The sequence below is a fragment of the Pseudophryne corroboree genome, chromosome 1 (genome assembly GCF_028390025.1).
Source record: "Pseudophryne corroboree isolate aPseCor3 chromosome 1, aPseCor3.hap2, whole genome shotgun sequence".
NCBI lineage: Eukaryota > Metazoa > Chordata > Amphibia > Anura > Myobatrachidae > Pseudophryne > Pseudophryne corroboree.
Genome location: NC_086444.1, coordinates 295,156,327 through 295,183,008, shown reverse-complemented (window position 1 = coordinate 295,183,008; position 26,682 = coordinate 295,156,327). Strand labels below are relative to the sequence as shown.

At 46.4% G+C, this 26,682-nt stretch overlaps 1 protein-coding gene and 1 non-coding gene across 4 annotated transcripts in view; both read left to right on the top strand.

The window, feature by feature from the left end:
- TRAFD1 (TRAF-type zinc finger domain containing 1) overlaps window positions 1-26,682 on the top strand; it is a 141,909-nt gene that overhangs the window by 71,010 nt on the left and 44,217 nt on the right. For all 3 annotated transcript variants that reach the window (XM_063964366.1, XM_063964365.1, XM_063964367.1), the window contains exons 5-7: window positions 1,297-1,696; window positions 8,514-8,807; window positions 9,709-9,779. In XM_063964366.1, the coding sequence (XP_063820436.1) occupies window positions 1,297-1,696; window positions 8,514-8,807; window positions 9,709-9,779 (765 nt within the window). The remainder of the gene's footprint in view (window positions 1-1,296; window positions 1,697-8,513; window positions 8,808-9,708; window positions 9,780-26,682) is intronic.
- Window positions 4,520-4,638, top strand: LOC134937617 (5S ribosomal RNA). Its single transcript, XR_010180576.1, has one exon. It is a non-coding gene; the product is annotated as a 5S ribosomal RNA (ribosomal RNA).

The following is a 26,682-nucleotide window of genomic DNA, read 5'->3' as shown; positions in this document are numbered from 1 at the left end:
CATACATCTTGACTTGCAGCTCTGCTAACGTAGAGTGCCTTTTTTTTTTTTATGAAAATTTATTTTATTTGCATTACTATATGGCTAGGATGCACAAGCAGCTTCTGATTAAAATGATATGTGGCAAGCCTGTAGTCTGTGTGTGGCTGTATCTGCATACGAAATGCTACGTTACAGTGATCTCCAGGAATACACTGTAACTTAGCATTTTGTATGCAGATACAGCCGCAGTTATACACAGAATATAGGCATGCTGCATATCATTTTAATCAGCAGAATCTGCTTGTGCCCTTAGGCATACCAAATGCCCTAGGTATTTGCCTAGTTTACCTATGCCTAGGGCTGGCTCTTTGCTGTGCAAACTACTGTATAGCCATAATAACTCAGCTGCTGCCTGAGGCTTGCAATAAGTGGTGAAAATATGAAAGCAGAAGGCAGTATGTATATTTTATTTACAAATGGTTGGTAAGTCCGAAAGTTAAAATGCAACGTTATGACAAATAATTAGCTCAAGCGGAACTAAAATGCGGAGCTGAAAAGCTTGTAATTTAAATGTTGATTTATAAAATTTTGCAGTGTGTGTGTTTTTTTTGTTTTTTAATGTGTGAGTGTGTGTGTGTGTGTGTGTGTGTGTGTGTATACATATCCAGAGATAGGTGGCACTCTGAGACTATAAAGTGCTTTAATGCAGTATTCTACGTTTCGGGGTCACAGCCCCTTCGTCAGGATAACATGCATAACAAGAAAACATTGTTTAAATACTTGTCTCCACGTGGATACTCCACTCGGCCTCCAGTCATGTCGCCCGGGTTCCGGACTTGTCTCACCGGAAGTGATGACATCCCGACCAACCAGCGTGTTGGGACTGTAAACAGAGTCACCATGGCAACCATCAACAACCCGTGGAATCAAGTCCCACTTAATACATGCATAACAAATCCTTTTACTTTACACCAATGTTAAAAACATAAACAGTGACGTGTGTGTATATATATGTATGTGTGTGTATGTGTGTGTGTGTGTGTGTGTGTGTATATGTATATGTGTATACATAGCAACCAGTCAGATTCTATCCATTATCTTCTAGAAGCAACTAGATAAATGTCAAGTAGATGTTGGTTGCTATCAGCAACATCGCCAGTTAAAAAAAAAAACAACCTCCCACCTTAGTAAATTTACCCCTGTGACTTCTTATGTGGGTTCCAGAAATCGCTTCACTGTCCTTCAGTGTTTTTTTAGGTACATAAGTATCCAGAAAGTCTGGAAGCTCAATTTGAATGTGTCTGTCTTTTCCAGCGATCTGCTTGTCCTCTCCGCCTGCTTAAGTGCCAGTTTTGTGAGCTAGAACTTGCAGTCAATAAACTGGAAGACCATGAAGAATACTGTGGAGCTCGGACTGAGCGCTGTGATAACTGTGGGTGCAGTGTGATGACCAAGGACCTTCAGGATCACCCTGTTCATTGTGGCAAAGTAACGGCACCAAAGAAACCTGCACGAGTACATAGTTGGACAGAGACAGATTATGAGGGTTCATGGTTTGAACCCTTTAGTAGCAGATCCACTTTTACAGACAACATGTACTCACAGATGCCTAAGCATTTGCCTAGTAGATTTTATGGGAATTCCATATTAACCCAGTCCCTAAAGGCATTTGATGATGAAGTAGCCCAAAACACGAGAAGAGCACAAAACAGAGGTGAGATTCCAGAGCAGCAGATAAATACATTTAATAGTCCTATGATTTCCATTAAATTTATGTGATCTCTAATCCACCAATGCAGGAATCAGGTGGTTTGCTGGGAAACATTTTAGTTCTTGGTTCTCTTTTCCTTGAGCACAGACGACCTATCATCGATGATAGCACCCTTGTTAAGAGAACATTGTGAACGCTGGTGTCCAAATGCCCGGCACTCCACTCTGGATAACTTTTATACCAGCTGCGGTGCTATCGTTAGCTCTGGAAGAGCTATTTGTAGAAGATATAGGTAAGCGGCACTCACCAGACTTTTCTTAAGAATAAGATCGTCCTTTATTGAGACTGAGATCGTACGTCGACTGGGTCCGTCCCTGAAACGTAGGATCTAAATAAAGGACAATTTTATTCTTAAGAAAAGTCTGGTGAGTGCCGCTTATCTGTATCTTAAATCTCTATCCTTTTTTTTTTTTTGTGGGGAGGGGGCTCTATCATGTAACTGGTAAATATTGATAATCGTGATAGGTACTGGAGGCTGAGTCTTGGCAATGTTTATATGTATGTCCCTGATGGATGCTCCTCTGCAGCAGCCAGGTATACAGAGGGGAACAGTGTGCTGCCTGATTTAGTTTTCCCCGGCAGCTGCTTCTTTCTGCAGCATCCTGGGTATACACGGGAAGATGGCTTGTTGCTTACTTTGTATTTCCCCAGTGGCTGCTTCTGTCTGCAGCTGCTGGATGGGGGCTGCTGCCGACTGGGTTGCCCGATCACTATGATTAGCAGTGATATGCACACGAAGAGTATCTCAGGGTGAAGAAGGGGCTGTGAGATATAAGATTGGCATCTGCATGAAGATGATCTTCCACCAACTGGCCACTGGGGTGCCTCTGACTGGTCGCATCATGCAACATTGTCAGGGAAAGCACAGCCTGGTGTGGCCACTCCAGGCAAGTGGTTAGAGTTCACATGATAGGGACATAAACAACACAGTTTCCTGTCTTTTGTTTCCCTCTTCCATTATTTGTGCATTCATTTTTATAATGTCCCTGGATGTGTCTGTTGTCGGAGTCCATACTTGAATTCCCTCTGTCACACATTTCTTACAGGAATTTTCTTTTTCATCCACTAGGGGTCACTGGAGTACTCTTGGGATATGGACGGCTTCCACAGGAAGTAGGCACTGAATAAATTAATTTTGGGACTATACCTCCCCTCCATATCCCTGAGTACCTCAGTGTTTTTTCTGTGCTCGACACAGTTAGTAGGCTTGTGGCTTTGCTGCCACAGAGGTCCACATTTCATTGGATTTTTTTCTAAGTTTTTTCTTTTTTCAACGATTTTCAACATCCCTTCCCCCCCTTCCAATAGGTGGGTCCGGGATAAGTGAAGGCTGCTTTAGCAGCTGTGGGTGTCGGACCTCTCAAAAAAAGAGCTCCCTCACTACCACCTGCAGGACTAAGACCTGCAGTAAAGGCTGGACGGAACTTACAGAGAAGGCCCGTCATAGCCCTCACCACAGGGTCCAGGTATGTTGAACGGGGCGGTCAGCTCACGCTGCCGCCCCACTGTGTGGGACACTGTGTGTGTGTGTGTGTGTGTGTGGCCCAGGCCCTCGATGCCGCTTCGGGCTCCCTCTCCACCATAGCCCGGCTCCGTGTATAGAGAATGGTATACGGAGCATGGGGGGACACACAAATGAGAGTCAAAAGGCAGGTTTCTTAGCCTAGTGAGTAACTTTGCTGCCACAGTGATGTTCCCTGCACACAGAAATGTCAGGGTCCCTGGATAAAATCTCATGATTAAACTCTTATTGATAAGGGAATACAGCAGAGCTGCATATGTTTTACAAAAGGCTATGAAGTCCTGGTTAAAGCAAGATTAACCATGTTTCCTGTTGTATTTCCAGAAATTCCTGTGTTACATCTCTCCTCCATTGAAGGCGCAGGGGTGTTAAGGGGAATTTGGGAGCAGGCATATGGCTGGCGTGCACTGCACTTGGCCAGATATAATAGAGACACCTTAGTGCTATTTACTGAGTCGTGCAAGTTGTCGGTCTTTGTTTTTGTTTTGGTTGTATTGTCTGTCTGCATAAGTAAGACACCAGCAATTACTAATAAGCAGTTTCCCTGCCATGTCTAAAACATGGATATACATAATTATTTATATCATAACTGTTTATAATGATATTATCCTAAACACTGCAAATCTGATTCATGGTTGTGGCAGCCAAATACTGGTTTTGTTCATTTGTTGTAAAGTAAGTATATTATAACAATTGTAAAGCACATGGTGCTTATAAATCAGTATCTGTGGAGCCGTGTGAGTTCACTCACCTGCAGCAGCTTTGGCTTAAATCACTTGGCCACACCACACTGGATACGCCCAATCTCTTCTGATTTTGGAAGCTAAGCAGTGTTGGGCCTGATTAGCCACCTGGGAGTACAAGGTGCTGTAGGTATTTTTAATCTACAGCCACACCACACTGGATACGCCCTAACTCATCTGAGCTTGGAAGCTAAGCAGGGTTGCATACTGTTTTACCATCTGGGAAACTGGTGATCCAACTAGATTGCATACTAATACATGCTAGTTTAAACTGTTAAAAATAGCTCAGTTTGGGCTTACACTATCAATATAAACCTACTATAGGTTTTACAGTCAGGATAGCTCTCCAGAGCGCGCTCCCGGCGCCGGCCACTAGAAGGGCCCATTAACTAAGCTGTGGTCAAGCAGCAGTCATCTCAGGTTTTAAGCCCGTGAGAGGTCACATTTAGTTCAGACTTGTAAAAATGTGTTATACCTGTGTACAGGATATGTGTATAGGGGATCTACAGCCACACCACACTGGATACGCCCAATCTCAACTGATTTTGGAAGCTAAGCAGTGTTGGGCCTGGTTAGTACCTGGATGGGAGACCACCTGGGAATACAAGGTGCTGTAGATACTATGTGTGTATATATATATATATATATATATATATATATATATATTTATTAAAGTCTGAACATGTGTGAATATACATTGTTGTATATATGTATATATAATATGCTGACATTAAAAGTCTATTTTGCAGTAAGCAAGAATAATTGATCAGCACTCAGTACTTATTAACACTATCTGTTGAGCACTGCAGACATGGCCACACCACAGCAGTTTTGCTTATTGTTTTTACAGGTGGCTCGGTAGCCAAGTGGTTAGGCTTTCCGGCCACAGTGAACATTGTGTTTGCATGAACACTGGTTCAGATCCTGGTTTAACAGGTGTTTTAAAAGTAGGACAATTTTTTTTTTCTTTTAATGTTACTTCCTGGTTCTTTCTCGGAAGTTGCTGCCCTACAACACTTAGACTCTGGAGGAGCGGGGTGTTGTTAGGTGTTTAATTTATTAATTGTTTTTGTACAGCATGACTCTACAGGAAGATTCACTATTGCTGGTAACCACATGCACGGTAATGCAGGTTTATACACACGTTATTTCCGTGGTGTACTTACTGGTTGGAGTACATGATCTCTTGCACTTACATGTGCAGCAGAGTACTGCAATGGATGCATGCTGGGCCCATAACCCAGAGGTAGGCAGATTGAAACTATCCTCTGCTATATGCATTTATGCATAATCAAACAAGCAGCTTCGCTGCAAAGTCGGTCACACAGTGTGTCGGACAAATACGAATCTGGGCCAGTGGCGCAATGTATATCGCATCTGACTATGCATAACAAGATTGTAGGTTCGTCTCCGACCTGGCTTGTTTAAATTGCCGTGATCATATAGTGGTTAGTACTCTGTGTAAAGACTGCACAGACAGTTTCAGTTAGATTGTTGCGGTCGATTGCCACCAGCCCTCATAGCACCAAGCCAGTACGTCAGGTTCTCAGCGAAGGCTGAACAATTTCCAATCAGAGACAATTGCATTTATTGGGGGTTTTACTACATATCGGAGTATACCCTACACAGCAGTAGGGCTGTTGCTTCGCCCTGCTTTGGTAAGGGTTTGAGGTAACAAGGCTGTAGTGGCAGGGCATTCCGGTTCAGGTTTGCCCTAAATAAAGACCACCTTACACTTCTTGCTGCCTACAGCTTCTTTGGACGTTGGCAGTTGGTTCTTGCGTTCTAGCTTCGCTAGTAGCGCATAACGTCCACTTTGGCTACGTTCCTAACAGGCGGAGTCGGATTCCAAACGAGATAGATCGCAGACCAAGTGGGGAGGAAAATCTGATTTCCTACCATTGTCTACGCGAATTTCTGGATGATTCCGTCTCAATGACTTCAAATCCTAAGTATGATTCTCAATACGGTAAATCAAAGAATTTACATACCCGAACAGAAAGTACAGGTCATTCGTCATCTGGTACAATTAGTGCTCAAGCCACGCACAGTCTCGGTCACTTGGGCATTCGCCTATTAGACAATGGTGGCGGCTTTCGAAGCGCTTCAGTTCGGAGGACTTCACTCTCGTCCTTTTCAATTGGATGTGTTCGCACAGTGGTCGGGCTCGCATCTGCAGATTTACTGCAGAAGTGAGGTTGTCTCCAAGGACCAGAGAGTCTCTACTCTGGTGGCTCAAAGTACAGAATCTAACCGCAGGGAAACGGTTCGGTGCCTGGAATTGGATAATTCTCACGGCGGACGCAAGTCTCAGAGATTGGGGAGCTGTAGTTCAAAATTATCAGCTCCATGGTCTCTGGGCGGATCACGAAAGATTGCTGCCTATAAATGTCCTGGAACTCCGGGCAATTTACAATGCGCTACTATAAGTAGTGCACGGGCTGCAGGCTCAGGCTGTTCAGGTGCAGTCAGACAATGCGACAGCAGTCGCATACATCAACAAACAAGGAGAAACGAAAAACCGGAGGGCAATGCGGGAGGTACAGATGTGTCCACATGCTGCTCCAGAAGTGGAGTTACCCGCAGGTGGACCTGATGGCATCTCGCCGCAATCATCAAACGCCCCAGGTCGTGTCCAGAACGAGAGATCCAAAGGCAGTGGCGGTGGATGCTCTCTCAATCGCGTGGCCATACAGTCTCGTGTATCTATTTCCACCGTTTCCGCTGCTCCCTCTGTGGCTAAAACGGATCAAAGGAGAGTCCGTCACAGTTATACTAGTGACGCCTCTTTGGCCTCCGGAGAGCTTGGTTCTCGGATCTCCGCGGTCTACTCGCAGTCTGTCTTTGGCCGCTCCCACTACGTTCGGACCTGTTACAGCAGGGTCCATTCCTCTTACCCGATTTAGCGCAGCCACGTTTGACGGGGTGGCTGTTGAGACAGCCCTCTTAAGAAGAGAGGGCATTCCAGAATCGGTTATTCCAACCATGTTACGAGCTAGGAAGCCGGTTACGGCAGCTCATTATTACAGAATTTGGCGTGCCTATGTAGGTTGGTGTGAAGCTCTGAGGTTTCCGACATCATCTTTTAAGTTATCCCGTCTTTTGTTATTTCTACAGATGGGGTTAGATGGAGGTCTGAGTTTATCCACACTAAAGGTGCAGATATCGGCGGCGTCCATTTATTTTCATAGTAGATTGGCCCTATTGCCGTCGGTTCACACCTTTTAGGGGGTGTCCTCAGAGTTCAGACTCCATTCACTCTACCTACTGCGCCATAAGACTTGAATCTGGTTTTTAGATTTCTTAGTCTTTTTATGAACCCTTACAACAAGTGAATATTAAATTTCTCACTTGGGGAAACAATGTTTCTTTTAGCCTTAGCGTCAGCAAGGCGTGTTTCAGTTTGGGTGCTTTGTCGTGCAAACCACCGTATTTAGGTTTCATGATGACAGAGCGGAATTCCGAGCAAATTCTGCTTTTCTGCCAAAAGTAGTGTCATCTTTTCACATCAATCAACCAATAGTAGTTCCTATGTTAACAGGAGACTCTGGTAGGTGGATGTGGTACGCGCATTACGCATTTATGTATCCCGAACGTCGACCGTTTGTAAGACGGATACGTTGTTTACTCTCTATGATGCTGCCAAGATGGGTTGGCCAGCTTCTAGGCAGACCTTATCCAGTTGGATTAAAGTGACCATACGTCAGGCTTACCTTCATGCTAGGTTACAGCCACCTACATCGATAACAGCTCATTCCACACGTGCTGTGAGAACATCATGGTCAGCGAGTCGTGGAGCTTCTACGACACAGCGTTGCCGGGCGGCTACATGGTCTTCGGTGCACACGTTTGTGCGCCTCTACAAGTTTGATACGTTTGCGGCATCAGCATCTAGCTTTGGCCGTTTAGTGTTACAGGTGCCAAACAGCTCTCCCGCCACGGAGGAGACTTTGGTACATCCCAAGAGTACTCCAGTGACCCCTAGTGGATGAAAAAGAAAATAGGATTTTGGTACTTACCAGGTAAATCCTTTTCTTTGAATCCATAGGGGGCACTGGACGCCCACCCAGAGCGGTTTGGGGTAGGTTCAGTAGATCTTATGGTAACACACTTTCACCGACTGGTTCAGATTAACAAGTTATGGTGTCAACTGTTTAGTTGTCAGTAATGTTGGGTTAACTTTATTGTTGTCCGTTATGTTATATGTAATGCTCAATTGTCAACCTCTCTATCGCTCCTGTTCGGCTCAGTAAAAAACACTGAGGTACTCAGGGATATGGAGGGGAGGTATAGTCCCAAAATTAATTTATTCAGTGCCTACTTCCTGTGGAAGCCGTCCATATCCCAAGAGTACTCCAGTGCCCCCTATGGATTCAAAGAAAAGGATTTACCTGGTAAGTACCAAAATCCTATTTTTTTACTACAGTATGCTGCGGTTTTATACATTGGGTATGATTACCAGCATGTTTCTTATTAAAGTCCTTCTTTTTTCTAGTTAGAGAACAAACCAATGTGCCCAGAGATATCCCAGTACACACATGGCAACAGTTACCTGAAGAAAGACCTAACGCACAACGCGATTATGACACTTTCCAATCTCTGAGTAATCGGGACGCTACACTCTTCAACCCCGGCCCTGATCCTCCTTATACTGGAAGAGGAAAAGATTTCTGGGTGAACTTTTATTCTAAAGACAGTGTAAAGAAAATGACTTCCCACGAGCAGAGCAGTCCTAACTACTTTTATGAAGATGACCCACTGCCAATAGATGTACCCAGCCCTCCTACCAGTAAGTAGCTTTCTTGTCCATATTGCTATGAGCTGAGATTTGCAGTGATAGTTTTCATTTTGCTCGCTATTCAATTCTGGTACCAATTTTTGATATACCCAATATAAACACCAGTTTATAGAGCAGTTTGTGGTTCACCTTTGTGATGCCTTTCTACTCTACAGGTGGCAGTTGTAACAGTCCAGTGTGGAAATAAGAAGTGGCAAAGTGCAATGCTGACCACAAGCTGTGATATGGGGCAACACACTTGCCCAGAGCAAAGCTTAAATGAGATTTTCACTTTCTATTAATTACATTAAAGAAAAAAAAATGGTGCTTAATACATTGTTGTAGCGTAGTATTAGACTGCTTTAGGTTAGGCGTCTTTTTTGTCAGAATCTTCTGGCTGTTAGATCACAACTGCAGCGGCATTGATTGAATGAAGTGCCATGCGGCGACCATCTCTACGCTCTGTTAGGCAAGTTTTGTAGATTTAAGATATCACAGAACCGCTAGAACTATGCTGCAGTGATGATTTGTTTGGGAAATTACTACTTCCTTTGTTATGATGAACTGTTGCATAATGATTTAATGTAACTTGTGTAGCTGAGTTTACCCACTAAAGAGCTTGATTTGAATATCCTTTAATAGGAAGTACAGTATGATGTGTGTTGTGTAATTGCTGCCTATAGAATTGCAATATTTTATGTTAGCGCAGTTAACAAGTTCAAGTCTGGAGACAGGCACCAAAGCAGACTGCATTGGGCTAGCTGCCTCCATTCCTCACAGCTGGAAGTGTGATTGCAGTTGTCACTCCAATCTACTCTACTTTTAATACATGGATTGTCTTGCTTGTGGTTCCATACAAAATTAAAACTGATCCTTATTTTGCTCTTGTGTTTCCTTTTTTTTGTTGCTTTAGCTGATGACATCCAGCTGCCCTGTGAGTTCTGTGAAGAGCTCTTCCCTGAACAGGATCTTATTTTGCATCAGGTACCACAGTTATGAACAGTTATTACTTCTTGCTATAACAAGCCACGTAGAACTTTTTATTTTATTATATTACATCATCACTTTCGTAGGCTTTCATAACTCAACAGTTTATCATTGAAACATTAGTCTTTCCTCAATAGCGGTTGGGTTTTTTTTTTCCTCCAGTCTATTTGTGTAAATAACATTTCTCCTTACATCCTAGAGGATGCTGGGGATGCTTCAAGAACCATGGGGTATAGACGAGATCCGCAGGAGACATGGGCACACTATAAGACTTTGAATGGGTGTGAACTGGCTCCTCCCTCTATGCCCCTTCTCCAGACTCCAGTTAGATTCTGTGACCAGTGAGACTGGATGCAAACTGAGGAGCTCTCCAGAGTTTCTCAGAAAAAAGACTTAGGTTTATTATTTTCAGGGAGACCTGCTGTCAACAGGCTCCCTGCATCGTGGGACTGAGGGGAGAGAAGCAGACCTACTTCTCGGAGTTCAAGGGCTCTGCTTCTTAGGCTACTGGACACCATTAGCTCCAGAGGGTTCGATCACTTGGTGCGCCTAGCTGCTTGTCCCCGGAGCCGCGCCGCCACCCCCCTCGCAGAGTCAGAAAAAAGAAGCCGGGTGAGTATAGAAAGATCAGATGACTTCAGTGACGGCAGAAGACGGCTTTTGAGGGGCCGCGCTGCACGCCATGCTCCCACACATATCACGGCACTGCAGGGCGCAGGGGGGGCGCCCTGGGCAGCATATGACCCTCAAATAGCACTGGCAGATGGGTAAACAGTGCTTAGACACTAATTACCGACCCCTGCCAGTATAAATATGTATTTTAAGTGGGACTGAAGCGCGCCATTAGGGGGGCGTGGCTTAGCCCTTATAGCTCTGACCAGCGCCATTTTCTCTTCACAGAAGCTGCAGAGACGCTGAGCCTGGTCTCCCACACTGCTGTACAAGTAATAGGGTGCAAAACGGGGGGCACAAAAGATTTATATATAAAAGTGCTAAAAGGTCTGCGCAGTCTTTTACTTGCTTCAGTACCGGGATAGGCGCTGGGTTGTGAGCTGGCAGAACTCCCTCTGTGTCTCTCTTACAGGCTTTGTTGTGGGTCTGTCTCCTATAGCCCCAGTGTGGTTGTGGGTGTCGGTACGTGTGTGTTGACATGTCTGAGGCTGAGTGCTCTTCCCTGGAGGAGGCTGGAGTGGGGACAGAAAATACTGTGAGAGTGACCATGTCGGCACCGCCGACGGATGATTGGGTAAATATGTTGAGTGTTTTGAATGCAAATGTGACTCGTTTGACTAAGAGATTTGATAAATCTGAGTCTAAGAACCAGGCATGGAGGAAATCCATGGAGGATGCATTGTCACAAACTCAGACCCCTTCGGGGTCACAGAAACGTGCATTTACCCAGATAGCAGATACAGACACCGACACGGAATCTGATTCCAGTGTCGACTATAGTGATGCCAGATTAAATCCAAAACTGGCTAAAAGCATTCAGTACATGATTGTGGCAATTAAAGAAGTGTTGCATATAACAGAGGACCCTGCTGTTCCTGATACTAGGGTCTGTATGTATAAAGGAAAGAAACCTGAGGTAACGTTTCCTCCCTCTCATGAACTGAACGCTCTTTTTGAAAAGGCTTGGGAAAATCCTGACAAGAAGATACAGGTTCCCAAAAGAATTCCAGTGGCATATCCGTTTCCATTTGGGGACAGGGAAAAGTGGGAGTCAACCCCCACGGTAGACAAAGCTTTATCGCGTCTGTCCAAAAAGGTGGCGCTTCCGTCTCCTGACACGGCAGCCCTAAAGGATCCTGCGGATCGTAAGCAGGAAATTACACTAAAATCCATTATGTCACTACGGGTTCACTACTCAGACCTGCTGTTGCTTCGGCATGGGTGAGTAGCGCTATTGAAAAGTGGGCAGATAACTTGTCATCTGAGATGGATACCCTAGACAGGGATAACATGCTTTTGACTCTGGGTCATATCAGGGACACTGCTGCCTATTTAAAAGAAGCTGTAAGGCAGGGCTGGCCAAACCGGTCCTCGAGATCTACCAACAGTTCATGTTTTCCAGGCCTCCTGGAGAGCTGTAGAATTGTCAGTTAGGAATGAATGCAGCACATCTTAATTAGTAATGACTACACCTGTGCACCAGCTAGGTGGTCTGGAAAATGTGAACTGTTGGTAGATCTCGAGGACTGGTTTGGCCAGCCCTGCTGTAAGGGATATTGGCCTTTTGGGATCAAGGGCCAGCGCCATGGCTGTTTCAGCAAGGAGAGCATTGTGGATTCATCAATGGAATGCTGATGCTGACTTTAAGAAGTTGATGGAGTCGTTACCGTTTAACGGTAGTGTCCTGTTTGGCGATGGCCTCACTGACCTGGAGTCTACGGCTACCGCGGGTAAGTCGTCATTAAAACGCCCCACTATCGGATGCAGTCCTTTCGGCCCAATAAATTAAAAAAAGGGCGAGGGTCCTACTTCCTTGCTGCGAGAGGAAGGGGAAAAAGGCTGGGGCAAGGTCCAAAGAGCAGAAGTCCTCTCCGGCTTCTACCAAATCTACCGCATGACGCTGGGGCTCCTCTGCGGGAGTCCGCACCGGTGGGGGCATGTCACAAACTTTTCAGTCAGGTCTGGGTGCACTCGGACTTGGATCCTTGGATATTAGAAATAGTAACCCAAGGGTACAGATTGTAGTTTCAAGACGTGCCCCCTCACCGATTTTTCAAATCGGCCTTGCCAGCTTCTCTTCTAGAAAGGGAGGTAGTATGCGCTGCAATACTGAAGTTGTGTCAAAATCAAGTAATTGTCACGGTACCACCGTCACAGCAGGCTTTTATTCGAGCCTGTTCATGGTCCCGAAGCCGGATGGCTCAGTCAGACCGATTCTGAACCTAAAATCCCTCAATTTCTTTCTAAAAAAATTCAAATTCAAGATGGAGTCTCTTCGAGCAGTGATCTCCAGTCTGGAAAAGGGGAATTTTATGGTGTCGGTCGATATAAAGGATGCCTACTTACACGTTCCCATATATCCTCCACATCAGGCTTACCTGAGGTTTGCTGTTAAGGATTGTCATTACCAATTTCAGACGTTGCCGTTTGGTCTGTACATGGCTCTGAGGATTTTCACCAAAGTAATGGCAGAAATTATGGTTCTCCTGCGCAAGCAGGGAATCACAATTATCCCGTATTTGGACGATCTCCTCATAAAGGCGAGATCCAAGGAGCAATTGCTGAAAAATGTTGCCCTTTCACTGACGATTCTGCAACAACATGGTTGGCTCCTAAACTTGCCAAAATCACAGTTGGTTCCGACGACTCGGCTGTCGCTCCTGGGTATGATTCTGGATACAGAATTGCAGAGAGTTTTTCTTCCAGTGGAAAAGGCTCTGGAAATACAGAACATGGTAAAACAGATTCTGAAACCAGCAAAGGTGTCCGTTCTTCAATGCACTCGGTTGCTGGGGAAGATGGTGGCGGCCTACGAGGCCATTCCATATGGCAGGTTCCATGCCAGGGTGTTTCAGTGGGACCTATTGGACAAGTGGTCCGGGTCTAACCTGGACATGCACCGGGAAAATAATTCTATCTTCCAGGACCAGAATCTCCCTTCTGTGGTGGCTGCACAGTTCTCACCTTCTGGAGGGATGCAGGTTCGGGATTCAGGATTGGATCCTGGTGACCACAGATGCAAGCCTCCGAGGCTGGGGAGCAGTCACACAGGGAAGAAATTTTCAGGGAAAGTGGTCAAGCCAGGAAGCTTGTCTGCACATAAACATTCTGGAATTAAGGGCCATTTACAACGGCATTCTGCAAGCAGAACATCTTCGAGGTCTGCCCGTCTTGATTCAGTCAGACAACGTAACAGCAGTGCCGTACATAAACCGCCAGGGCGGAACAAGGAGCAGAGCGGCGATTGTTGAGGCCACGAAGATTCTTCGCTGGGCGGAAAGACATGCCAGCGCTCTGTCAGCAGTCTTCATTCCAGGAGTGGACAACTGGGAAGCAGACTTCCTCAGCAGACACAATCTCCATCCAGAGTGGGGTCTTCATCGAGAGGTCTTTGCAGAAGTGACAAGTCGTTGGGGAATTCCTCAAGTAGACATGATGGCTTCCCGCCTTAACAAGAAACTTCAGAGATATTGTTCCAGGTCAAGGGACCCGCAAGCGATAGCGGTGGACGCCCTAGTGACACCGTGGGTGTTTCCGTCGGTATATGTGTTCCCTCCACTTCCACTCATTCCAAAGGTGATAAAGATTATAAGAAGAACAAGGGTTCAGGCGATACTCATTGTTCCGGATTGGCCAAAAAGGGCCTGGTATCCAGATCTTCAGGAGTTGCTCATAGAAGATCCCTGGCCTCTTCATCTTCGGGAGGACCTGTTACAACAGGGGCCGTGCGTGTATCAAGACTTACCGCGGCTGCGTTTGACGGCATGGCGTTTGAACGCCAAATCCTAGCCCGGAAGGGTATTCCCAGTGAAGTCATTCCCACTCTTCTTCAAGATAGAAAAGAAGTAACGGCAAAGCATTACCACCGTATTTGGAGGAAATGTGTCTTGGTGTGAATCCAAGAAGGCTCCTACGGAAGAATTTCAATTGGGGCGTTTACTCCATTTTTTGCAAGCTCCATTAAGGTACAAATTTCGGCCTTATCAATCTTCTTTCAGAAAGAATTGGCCTCCCTTCCAGAAGTCCAGACCTTCGTGAAGGGCGTGCTGCACATCCAACCTCCTTTTGTGCCTCCGGTGGCACCGTGGGATCTGAATGTGGTATTGCAGTTCCTGCAATCTCATTGGTTTGAACCTTTGCGTAAGGTTGAGTTAAAATTCCTTACTTGGAAAGTTGTCATGTTGTTGGCCTTGGCGTACGTAAGGTGGGTGTCTGAGTTGGCGGCTTTGTCTCACAAAAGCCCCTATTTAATCTTCCATGCTGATAGAGCGGAGTTGAGAACTCGTCAGCAATTTCTGCCTAAGGTAGTTTCATGATTTCACGTAAACCAGCCTATTGTGGTGCCAGTGGTTACTGACACCTTGGCGGAATCGAAGTCTCTCGATGTGGTCAGAGCTTTGAAAATCTATGTCAGTTAGGAAAACAGAGGCTCTGTTTGGGCTCCCAACAAGGGGGAGCAATAGTCTGCTTAGAAGCAGGAGCCCCAATTTTTGGGTAAATTTACTAAGATGGGAGTTCTATTTAAGATGGGATGTTGCCCATAGCAACCAATCAGCTTCTACTTCTCATTTAGCTAGCACCTTCTAGAAGATAATACCTGGAATCTGATTGGTTGCTATGGGCAACATCCCATCTTAAATAGAACTCCCATCTTAGTAAATTTACCCCAAAATTGGGGCTCCTGCTTCTAAGCAGACTATTGCGCGCTGGATCTGTAATACAATTCAGTAGGCTCATTCTACGGCAGGATTGCCATTACCGAAATCGGTGAAAGCCCATTCTACCAGAAAGGTGGGCTCATCCTGGGCGGCTCCCCTAGGGGTCTCGGCGTTACAACTTTGCCGAGCCGCTACTTGGTCGGGATCAAACACCTTTGCAAAGTTTTACAAGTTTGATACCCTGGCTTGTTTGGTCAATCGGTGCTGCAGAGTCATCCGCACTCTCCCGCCCATTCTAGAGCTTTGGTATAAACCCCATGGTTCTTGAAACATCCCCTAGGACGTAAGGAGAAAGTAGGATTTTAATACCTACCGGTAAATCCTTTTCCTTAGTCCGTGTCACAACTGAGGGCCTGAGCTGACGGGAGGCAGCCTCAGTTGTAGGGGCTGAGATGTACCGGAACCTGGGAGGTTGTATCAGACCCCTGGACATGTAAGTAACATGAATAGTAACTGCCCGAAGGCGTGACCACGACAACTTGGATAAAAGTCAATGATGTTTATAATGACCACTCCGCAACACAGCAGCAGTAAAAGAAAACGTAAAAGTCAGCAAAGAATAAATACAGTTCCTGGGTACTACAGGATGGCAGGAGCCACAGGGCACTGGTAGTGTGAGATAGTTCTTATGATCTTCTAGATGGAAAGTCCTTACCAGGCCCGACTGTAGCAATGGAGATAACCCAGGATTGTGCCAGCTGGTGTTCCAGGAAAAGCTGGGTTGCTGAAGATAAAACAGCTGCTGTGGATACTGGCTGGAACCAGACTGTTGTTAGCACGGAGTGGATACTGGCTGGAACCAGTTAAATAATAAATGAACTTGGGAGCGATGAAATATGAACTGAAATGTAGAACTTGAGAGCGGAGAAATAATAATACCGGTGGAGAGTGGTAAAGTGTAGAAAGGACACCGGCCCTTTAAGGGAAGCTGTACTCTGCTGGAAGCTGAGCTGGAAGCAGGTAATGTTGTAGCTGGAAACAGATGAATCCACAATGGATTGGAGAGTCAGGCTACACCGCAGGTGGAATGCTGGTGCGGGTCTCTATGGTGGAAGTCTTGAGACAGGAGCTGGAACCTGGAAGACAATCACAGGAGAGAGACAAACAGGAACTAGGTTTGACAACCAAAGCACTGACGCCTTCCTTGCTCAGGCACAGTGTATTTATACCTGCAGCAAGGAAGGGATTGGCTAGGCAATTATGCAGATTATCAATACTGAGAACAGATTGGTGGAAATGATCAGCTGACAGAATCCAAGATGGCTGCGCCCATGCAGACACTTGGAGGGAAGTTTGGTTTGTAATCCATGTGGTAATGAAAACAGTAATGGCGGCGCCGGCCACCTTAGACAGGAGGCGCCAGGCTGACAGATGCACATCCAACCACGCGGACACAGCGGAGGCCGCGGCTGACGTAATCGCCACTCAGACACTCTGCATGCAGAAGTTCAGGGACGGCGGCGGAGGCCGCGGGAGACGCCATGCCAGGTGTAATATGGCGTTTACTGTGACAGCGTCCCAGAGTGACAGGAGAGGATACAGGAATGTACACATCAGGATAACAGATGGGATCCGGTAATGGAGCGCTGAGCCAGCCTTAGGAGGCATCTGATGGGTAAGAAATGGCGTCCAGATACCCGGATCGTGACAGCACCCCCCCCTTTAGGAGTGGCCCCAGGACACTTCTTTGGCTTTTGAGGAAACTTGGAATGGAATCTCCGGACCAAGGCAGGAGCATGGACATCAGAAGCATTGGTCCATGAACGTTCCTCAGGACCATAACCCTTCCAGTCAATAAGATATTGTAGTTGACCGTAACGGTGACGTGAGTCCAGAATCTTGGCCACTTCATACTCAACGCCTCGTTGAGTTTGGACTTTCGGAGTTGGAGGAAGTGAGGAATGAAACCGATTCAAGATCAGCGGTTTCAACAGGGAAACATGGAATGTCCTGGGTATTTTTAAGAAGGGAGGCAACTGGAGTCTGTAAGCAACAGGATTGATGACTTGTTCAATCTTGAAAGGACCGATATAGCGAGGTGCGAACTTCATACTGGGAACTCTTAACCTCAAATTCTTCGTGGATAACCATACCCGATCACCCACCTTGAGAGCAGGAACTGCTCGACGCTTCTTATCCGCAAACTTCTTGTACCTGAACGATGCCTTGAGCAGAGCTGATCGTACGCTCTTCCAGATATTGGCAAACTGATGCAAGGTGATATCCACTGCGGGAACAGAAGTTGCTGGAAGCGGTTGGAACTCAGGGACTTTAGGGTGGAATCCAAAGTTAGTGAAGAATGGTGTTGAAGCAGATGAAGAATGATACTGGTTGTTATGACAGAACTCGGCCCAGGGAAGTAATTGAACCCAGTCATCTTGAGAGGAGGACACACAGATGCGGAGGAAGGCCTCCAAGTCCTGATTCACCCTCTCGGTTTGACCATTGGTCTGAGGATGGTAAGCCGTGGAAAACTTTAGCTTGACTTGGAGGACTTGACATAAACTTCGCCAGAATTTGTCTGTGAATTGAACTCCTCGATCTGAGATAATTTCTTCAGGAAGACCGTGGAGTCGGAAGATCTCTTGTATGAATACTTGAGCCAACTTGGAAGCTGACGGAAGACCGGTGAGAGGAATGAAGTGTGCCATCTTGGTGAACCGGTCAACTACCACCCAGATGGTATTGAACTTGTTGCACATGGGTAAGTCTGTAATGAAATCCATCGACAAGTGGGTCCATGGTCGACGGGGAACGGATAGTGGAACCAGTTGCCCCGCAGGCGACTGGCGGGATACTTTATGTTGGGCACACTTTGGGCAAGATGCAATAAACTCCAAGACGTCCTTTTTCAGAGTTGGCCACCAATAGGACCTAGAGATAAACTCCAGGGTTTTTTGGATACCTGTATGTCCGGCAAAACGGGAAGCATGGGCCCAATGCATGAGCTTCTTCCTTAGCATCGGCTTCACAAAACTTTTCCCTGATGGGGGCGTAGAGTCCATCCCTACCGTGGAGAATGCCAACGGATTTATAATAGGATGCTTGTCTGAAGACTCTGACTCATTTTCTTGCTCCCATGAGCGGGAAAGGGCATCGGCCTTGCGATTCTGCGAGCCCGGACAGAACTGGAGTTTAAAGTCGAACCTGGAAAAGAAAAGTGCCCATCTGGCCTGACGAGGGTTGAGACATTGTGCGCCCTTCAGGTATAAAAGGTTCTTGTGGTCTGTAAGTATGGTGATTGAATGAGAAGCTCCCTCCAACAGATACCTCCACTCTTCTAGAGCGAGCTTGATGGCTAGCAACTCCTGGTCGCCAATGGCATAGTTGCGCTCAGCTGGGGAGAACTTCCGGGAGAAGAAACTGCAAGGGTGTAAATGGCCATCTTTAGCCCTCTGAGATAACACCGCTCCTACTCCAACAGAGGAGGCATCCACCTCTAAGATGAAAGGAGAGTCGATGTCAGGCTGTTTCAGAACAGGCGCAGAGATGAACCTTTGTTTTAAAAGATGAAATGCTTGCATGGCTTCTTCAGACCACTTGGACGGGTTAGCACCCTTCTTAGTGAAAGCAGTAATAGGCGCCACAATGGTGGAAAAGTCTCGTATAAACTTTCGGTAATAGTTGGCGAACCCTAAGAACCTCTGGACCCCTTTGAGGGTTAAGGGTACCGGCCAATTTTGGATTGCTTGTAGTTTCTCAGGATCCATCTCTAGTCCGGAACCGGACACAATGTACCCTAGATACGGAATGGACTTGACTTCAAAGACGCATTTTTCTAATTTGCAATAGAGATGATTGACACGGAGACGGGACAGAACCTCTTTAACCCAAAAACGATGTTCCTCTAAATCGTTGGCAAAAATGAGGATATCGTCTAGATAGACCACGACATGACGGTATAGAATGTCTCTGAAGATCTCATTGACAAAATGCTGGAAGACAGCTGGGGCATTGCTCAATCCGAAGGGCATGACGAGGTACTCATAATGTCCGTCACGGGTGTTAAAGGCGGTCTTCCACTCGTCACCCTAACTCTGTCAAAGAGCTCAGTAATCAGGGGTAAAGGATAACGGTTCTTGATGGTAATGTCGTTCAAACCTCTGTAGTCGATGCACGGCCGCAGACCACCATCTTTCTTTTTTACAAAAAAGAAGCCTGCGCCGGCTGGAGAAGAAGAAGGTCGAATGAACCCCTTTGCTAGGTTCTCTTTAATATATTCCTCCATAGAATGCGTCTCAGGCAGAGACAACGGATAAGTTCGGCCTCGAGGTGGAACCTTCCCTGGAACGAGATCAATCGGACAGTCCCATTCTCTATGAGGAGGAAGGATATCAGCAGAAGCTTTACTGAACACATCCGTGAAATCTTGATATGGAGGAGGTGGAACATCAGACGACCTGGGGGAGGAAGAACAGACAGGCAATACTTTAAACAAACATGTCTCAGCACAGGAGGAACCCCATGCCAGGATTTGCGTAGTCGTCCAATCAATTGTAGGATTGTGAAGACGGAGCCATGGAAGGCCCAGGACCACAGGATGTGTGGCTCTTGGAATCACTAAAAAAGAAATAAGTTCGGAATGAAGAACTCCCACTCTCAGACGAACTGGTAGAGTCCTTAAAGAAATAACTGCATCAAAAATTTTGCTGCCATCCACGGCAGTTAAAGAAATGGACGAAGGAAGTCTCTCGGTGGGTAGGGACCACCGTTTAACATAGGCTTCGGTAATAAAGTTCCCAGCTGCTCCGGAATCAAGGAGGGCAATGACGTTCCGATAACGTTGAGCAACTTGAAGCGAGACTGGGAGATTACAATCTTGAGGAGATGGAGAGGAGATCATTACTCCTAGCCGGCCCTCTCCTTGGCGAGCTAGGATTTGGAGTTTCCCGGACGTTTGGGACAGGCATTAATGGTGTGAGACGGAGCTGCACAATAGAGACAGAGAAACTCGGAGAGACGTCTTCGGCGCTCAGCAGGAGTTAAACGGGAACGGCCAAGTTGCATGGGCTCATCTTTAGATGGTGACAGTTGACGAGGAGGAGGAGCAGAAGATTTTGGAGCAGATGATCTTCCACGCTCAGTTGCTCTCTCTCTGAAACGTAAATCAACTTTCGTGCAGAGTGAGATTAGCTCATCTAACTTAGAAGGTAAGTCTCTGGTAGCTAACTCATCTTTAATACGCTCAGATAAGCCATGCCAGAATGCAGCATACAGGGCCTCGTCGTTCCATGCCAGTTCGGATGCCAGGATCTGGAACTGTATCAGATATTGTCCTACAGTACGTGACCCCTGGCGTAAACGGAGAATCTCGGATGAAGCTGAGGTTACCCGGCCTGGCTCGTCGAAGATGCGCCTGAATGTTGACACGAAGGCAGTGTAGGAAGATAGCAGGGTGTCGGACCTCTCCCATAACGGTGATGCCCAATCAAGGGCTGAGCCACGGAGAAGAGAAATAATGTAGGCAATTTTTGTACGGTCACTGGGAAAATTGCCAGGTTGTAGCTCAAACTGAATCTCACACTGGTTGAGAAATCCCCTGCAGAATCTTGGAGATCCGTCAAATTTTGCTGGCGTTGGAAGATGAAGACGTGGAGCAGAAATGGGTAAGGTGGGTGGGGTTATAGCTGGAGTCACTGTGGTTGACGCACCAGATGCGCCTGATCCACGGAGAGTTGTCTGAATCCCATCCAGCCGAGTAGAGAGATCCTGGAGACAGCGGATGATGTGGCCCTGTGCAGCCTCCTGATCTAGTCGGGCTGCCAGTTCTTGCATCGGCCTGGCCGCTTGATCCTGGTCTCCGGCTGGATTCATTAGGTCAGTGCTTACTGTCACAACTGAGGGCCTGAGCTGACGGGAGGCAGCCTCAGTTGTAGGGGCTGAGATGTACCGGAACCTGGGAGGTTGTATCAGACCCCTGGACATGTAAGTAACATGAATAGTAACTGCCCGAAGGCGTGACCACGACAACTTGGATAAAAGTCAATGATGTTTATAATGACCACTCCGCAACACAGCAGCAGTAAAAGAAAACGTAAAAGTCAGCAAAGAATAAATACAGTTCCTGGGTACTACAGGATGGCAGGAGCCACAGGGCACTGGTAGTGTGAGATAGTTCTTATGATCTTCTAGATGGAAAGTCCTTACCAGGCCCGACTGTAGCAATGGAGATAACCCAGGATTGTGCCAGCTGGTGTTCCAGGAAAAGCTGGGTTGCTGAAGATAAAACAGCTGCTGTGGATACTGGCTGGAACCAGACTGTTGTTAGCACGGAGTGGATACTGGCTGGAACCAGTTAAATAATAAATGAACTTGGGAGCGATGAAATATGAACTGAAATGTAGAACTTGAGAGCGGAGAAATAATAATACCGGTGGAGAGTGGTAAAGTGTAGAAAGGACACCGGCCCTTTAAGGGAAGCTGTACTCTGCTGGAAGCTGAGCTGGAAGCAGGTAATGTTGTAGCTGGAAACAGATGAATCCACAATGGATTGGAGAGTCAGGCTACACCGCAGGTGGAATGCTGGTGCGGGTCTCTATGGTGGAAGTCTTGAGACAGGAGCTGGAACCTGGAAGACAATCACAGGAGAGAGACAAACAGGAACTAGGTTTGACAACCAAAGCACTGACGCCTTCCTTGCTCAGGCACAGTGTATTTATACCTGCAGCAAGGAAGGGATTGGCTAGGCAATTATGCAGATTATCAATACTGAGAACAGATTGGTGGAAATGATCAGCTGACAGAATCCAAGATGGCTGCGCCCATGCAGACACTTGGAGGGAAGTTTGGTTTGTAATCCATGTGGTAATGAAAACAGTAATGGCGGCGCCGGCCACCTTAGACAGGAGGCGCCAGGCTGACAGATGCACATCCAACCACGCGGACACAGCGGAGGCCGCGGCTGACGTAATCGCCACTCAGACACTCTGCATGCAGAAGTTCAGGGACGGCGGCGGAGGCCGCGGGAGACGCCATGCCAGGTGTAATATGGCGTTTACTGTGACAGCGTCCCAGAGTGACAGGAGAGGATACAGGAATGTACACATCAGGATAACAGATGGGATCCGGTCCTGGAGCGCTGAGCCAGCCTTAGGAGGCATCTGATGGGTAAGAAATGGCGTCCAGATACCCGGATCGTGACAGTCCGTAGAGGATGCTGGGCGCCCGTCCCAGTGCGGGCTGTATCGGCAGTTTGGTTATAGTTACGCTCATGTTGAGTTCAGTCAGTCTGTGACTGTTGGTCATGCCGTTGCAAGCGTCGTTTTTAATGCCATGTTGTACGGCGTGTTTGTGGTGTGAGCTGGTATGTATCTCACCTTAGTTTTAAAATAATTAAAAAATTCCTTTTCCTCTAAATGTCCGTCTCCCTGGGCACAGTTCTTATAACTGGAGTCTGGAGGAGGGGCATAGATGGAGGAGCCAGTTCACACCCAATCAAAGTCTTATAGTGTGCCCATGTCTCCTGCGGATCCTGTCTATACCCCATGGTTCTTGATGCATCCCCAGCATCCGCTACGGACTAAGAGAAAAGGATTTACCGGTAGGTATTAAAATCCTATTTTTATTTGAACAAACAAACTTTGGGGAACCACAACCTTTTTTTTTTTTCATGTCCCTAGAATGAAATACAGATGGGTCCTCATACATCTAACCTCAGTACACCATGCAGTGCGGGGTCCTGTTGTGAGTGAGCCGCCAGATCCCGTGAAACTTTAACGTTGGGCGGCATCTTTTTTTTTTTTTTTTTTGTCAGAAATGCGTTTTAGTCGCAATGCAAATGAGTCTGTGTACAGAGCATAACAGAACTTTTATTGGAAAAAAAGCTAGGGATGCTACTTTGTAGCACTTAGTGTCCAGATTCAGGGACTCTGACGCACACATATACAAGGGTCATATGTCAAATTAATCAGTAGAGCAGTGGTTCCCAAACTTTTTTGAATCACGGCGCTCTAGAGTATCAGAATTGTTTTCACGGCACCCCTATGCCAAAACTTTTTTATTGAGAGATTTAGAGTAAGTATTAATTGAAGTAAATTGTGTTTATATGTCATCCTTAGGTTCAATTATGTGGTGTGGGACAGGATTTGCTTCTGTTTGACCATATATTGTCTGATTGGCAGCCACCAGCACTGGTTTTGCCTATTACACTGATCATAAATAATTATAAATTGTCCTGGACCATCAATCCCAGGCACTCCTGTAAGTGTCTTGAGGCACCCCAGGGTGCCTCGGAACCACTGCAGTAGAGTTTCCTTGTTGCAAGATCCATTTTTGACAAAAGTGAAAAGACGTCTAACGCTGAAAGATTTTCACGTGACTCGGCATGCTAAGAGGGACTGTTTGTCATGACTGCAGTGAAGATTTATGAGGACATAAACACTATATCAGGTACAGATATATTATGTCCTCTTTTTACGCGTTTCTCCGCCTCCCTCCGGGTTCAGCGGCTTCATCAGAAATGCATTTCTGATGAAGCCGCTGAACCCGGAGGGAGGCGGAGAAACGCGTAAAAAGACTCACGATACCTTAATCCATACCACCGCTAGTGGATACGCTCACCGCCAACTGCAGCCCCAAGCCGTTCCACATCTATATATGGACTTTATTCTCCAGAGATGACTGCTCTCTAAGGTTACAAGCACCAGCAGCCGAGAGGAGTCCTGTGGACATAATTAACGGGAGAGTGCGGTGAGAATAATCACTTTGTCTGGCCAGACGATTTAAATAAGTCTATCCTGTCAGACTTATTATTACGGTCATTTGAATGCTAAACGGATCGTTATAATACTCTGTGTTTTTCAAGAAACATCCAATCACGGATATCAGGGACACCAACCAGCCGTAGAATCAGTGTGTTCCATGTCACGTTGATATAGTGACATAATATTATCAAGCACTGAATGGATTTCCAGTGATATAATGGACTGATTAATTTAATGTGTCTAAGCAGAGTGTGAAGCTATTCACGAGAAGTGTGATTGCTATTTACTAGCTACAAAAGAAAGTATTCAGAGTGCCATATGGATACATTTTGTAGCGATTTAGTGATATCAATTTCTGACTGAGCCTCTATATATTCTTGTGTCTATTTAGACAGTTATTTTAGGTGAGAGTGATTCTCTGTGGTTGTATTAATCAAATTTCAGTGTGTTTATTTACATGAGATAATTTTATAGGCTGTGTTATGTAATTTGTTTCTTTTTTTAATATATATATATAAAAGGAATTTAAATACACCGGCCGGTGGTTTTGGATTTTTTGAATGTAAATTTTAGAATATAATAATAATACTGGCAAATAATAAATAAGAATAAAAATCTTTTGCCCAACTTATGTGCGCTGCAAAATTTTTTTACTTTTTCTTATGATCTTTAAGGTTGAGTAGCCTTAATTTGCTGGCAGCACATGGGTTTGGAGTGACTGAGCGCTTGGTTATATTCTTACTTCTCAGCTAAGGAGGAGGTGGAGCAGATGATTGTTGTGTCTCAGTCGGCAACGCCGACTCATGATTGGATGGACATGTGGAATGTTTTAAATGCAAACGTGACCTTATTACATAAGGGATTGGACAAAGCAGAGTCCAGAGAAAAAGCTGGGAGTCAATCCACCGCTTCGACTGGGTCACCGGGCCCATCTGTGTCTCAAAAACGTCCCCTATCCCAAATAGCAGACACTGATACCGACACGGATTCTGACTCCAGTGTCTACTACGATGATGCGAAGTTACACCCAAGGGTGGACAAAAGTATTCATTATATGATTATTGCAATAAAAGATGTTTTGCACATCACAGATGACCCCTCGGTCCCTGACACGAGGGTGCGCATGTATAAGGAAAAGCAACCTGAGGTAACCTTTCCCCCATCCCATGAGCTTAACGAGTTATTTGAAAAAGCTTGGGAAACTCCAGATAAAAAACTGCAGATTCCCAAAAGGATTCTTATGGTGTATCCTTTCCCTGCACAGGACAGGGTACGTTGGGAATCCTCACCCAGGGTGGACAGGGCTTTAACACACCTGTCTAAGAAGGTGGCGCTACCGTCTCCGGACACGGCAGCCCTCAAGGAACCTGCTGATCGCAGACAGGAAACTACTTTAAAGTCTATTTATGCGCATACAGGTGCTTTGCTCAGACCGGCAATAGCATCGGCATGGGTGTGTAGTGCAGTTGCAGCTTGGACAGATACCTTGTCAGCTGACCTTGATACCCTAGACAGGGATACCATTTTATTGACCTTAGGCCACATTAAAGACGCAGTCTTATATATGAGGGACGCTCAAAGAGACGTTGGGCTGCTGGGTTCGAGAGCCAACACCATGGCGATTTCTGCTAGGCGAGCCCTGTGGACCCGCCAATGGACGGGTGATGCCGACTCAAAGAAGCATATGGAGGTTTTGCCATACAAAGGTGAAGTTTTATTTGGGGAAGGTCTCGCGGACCTGGTTGCCACGGCTACCGCGGGTAAATCTACCTTTTTGCCTTTTGTTCCCCCACAGCAAAAGAAAACTCCACAATATCAGATGCAGTCCTTTCGGTCGCATAAGTCCAGAAGATGTCGGGGCTCATCTTTACTCGCCAGAGGTAAGGGTAGAGGAAAAAGAGCACCTGCTCCAGCTAGTTCCCAGGAGCAGAAGTCCTCCCTGGCTTCTACTACATCCACCGCATGACGCTGGGGCTCCACTGAGGGAGTCCGCACCGGTGGGGGCACGTCTTCGACTCTTCAGCCAGGTCTGGGTTCTGTCAGACGTGGATCCTTGGGCGATGGATATTGTATCCCAAGGCTACAAACTGGAATTCGAAGACGTGCCCCCTCGCCGATTTTTCAAGTCGGCCTTGCCAGCTTCTTCCCCAGAGAGGGAAGTAGTGTTAGCTGCAATTCAAAAGCTGTGTCAACAGCAAGTGATTGTCAATGTTCCCCTAGTCCAACACGGGAAAGGGTACTATTCGACCCTGTTCGTGGTCCCGAAGCCGGATGGTTCGGTCAGACCCATTTTAAATCTAAAATCCCTAAACCTGTACTTGAAAAAGTTCAAATTCAAGATGGAATCGCTCCGGGCTGTGATCTCCAGTCTGGAAGGGGGGGATTTTATGGTGTCACTCGACATAAAGGATGCATACCTTCATGTCCCCATATATCCTCCTCATCAGGCGTACCTGATTTTCGCTGTACAGGACTGTCATAACCAGTTTCAGACGTTGCCGTTTGGGCTTTCCACGTCCCCGAGGATTTTCACCAAGGTGATGGCGGAGATGATGGTGCTCCTGCGCAGACAGGGAGTCACAATTATCCCATACTTGGACGATCTCCTAATAAAAGCAAGATCGAGAGATCAATTGCAGAAGAGCGTGTCGCTCTCCCTGAGAGTGCTACAACAACACGGTTGGATTCTCAATCTGCCAAAGTCACAATTGATTCCAACAACTCGACTATCATTCCTAGGCATGATTCTGGACACGGAACAAAAGAGGGGTTTTTCTCCCGATGGAAAAGGCCCAGGACCTCCAGAAC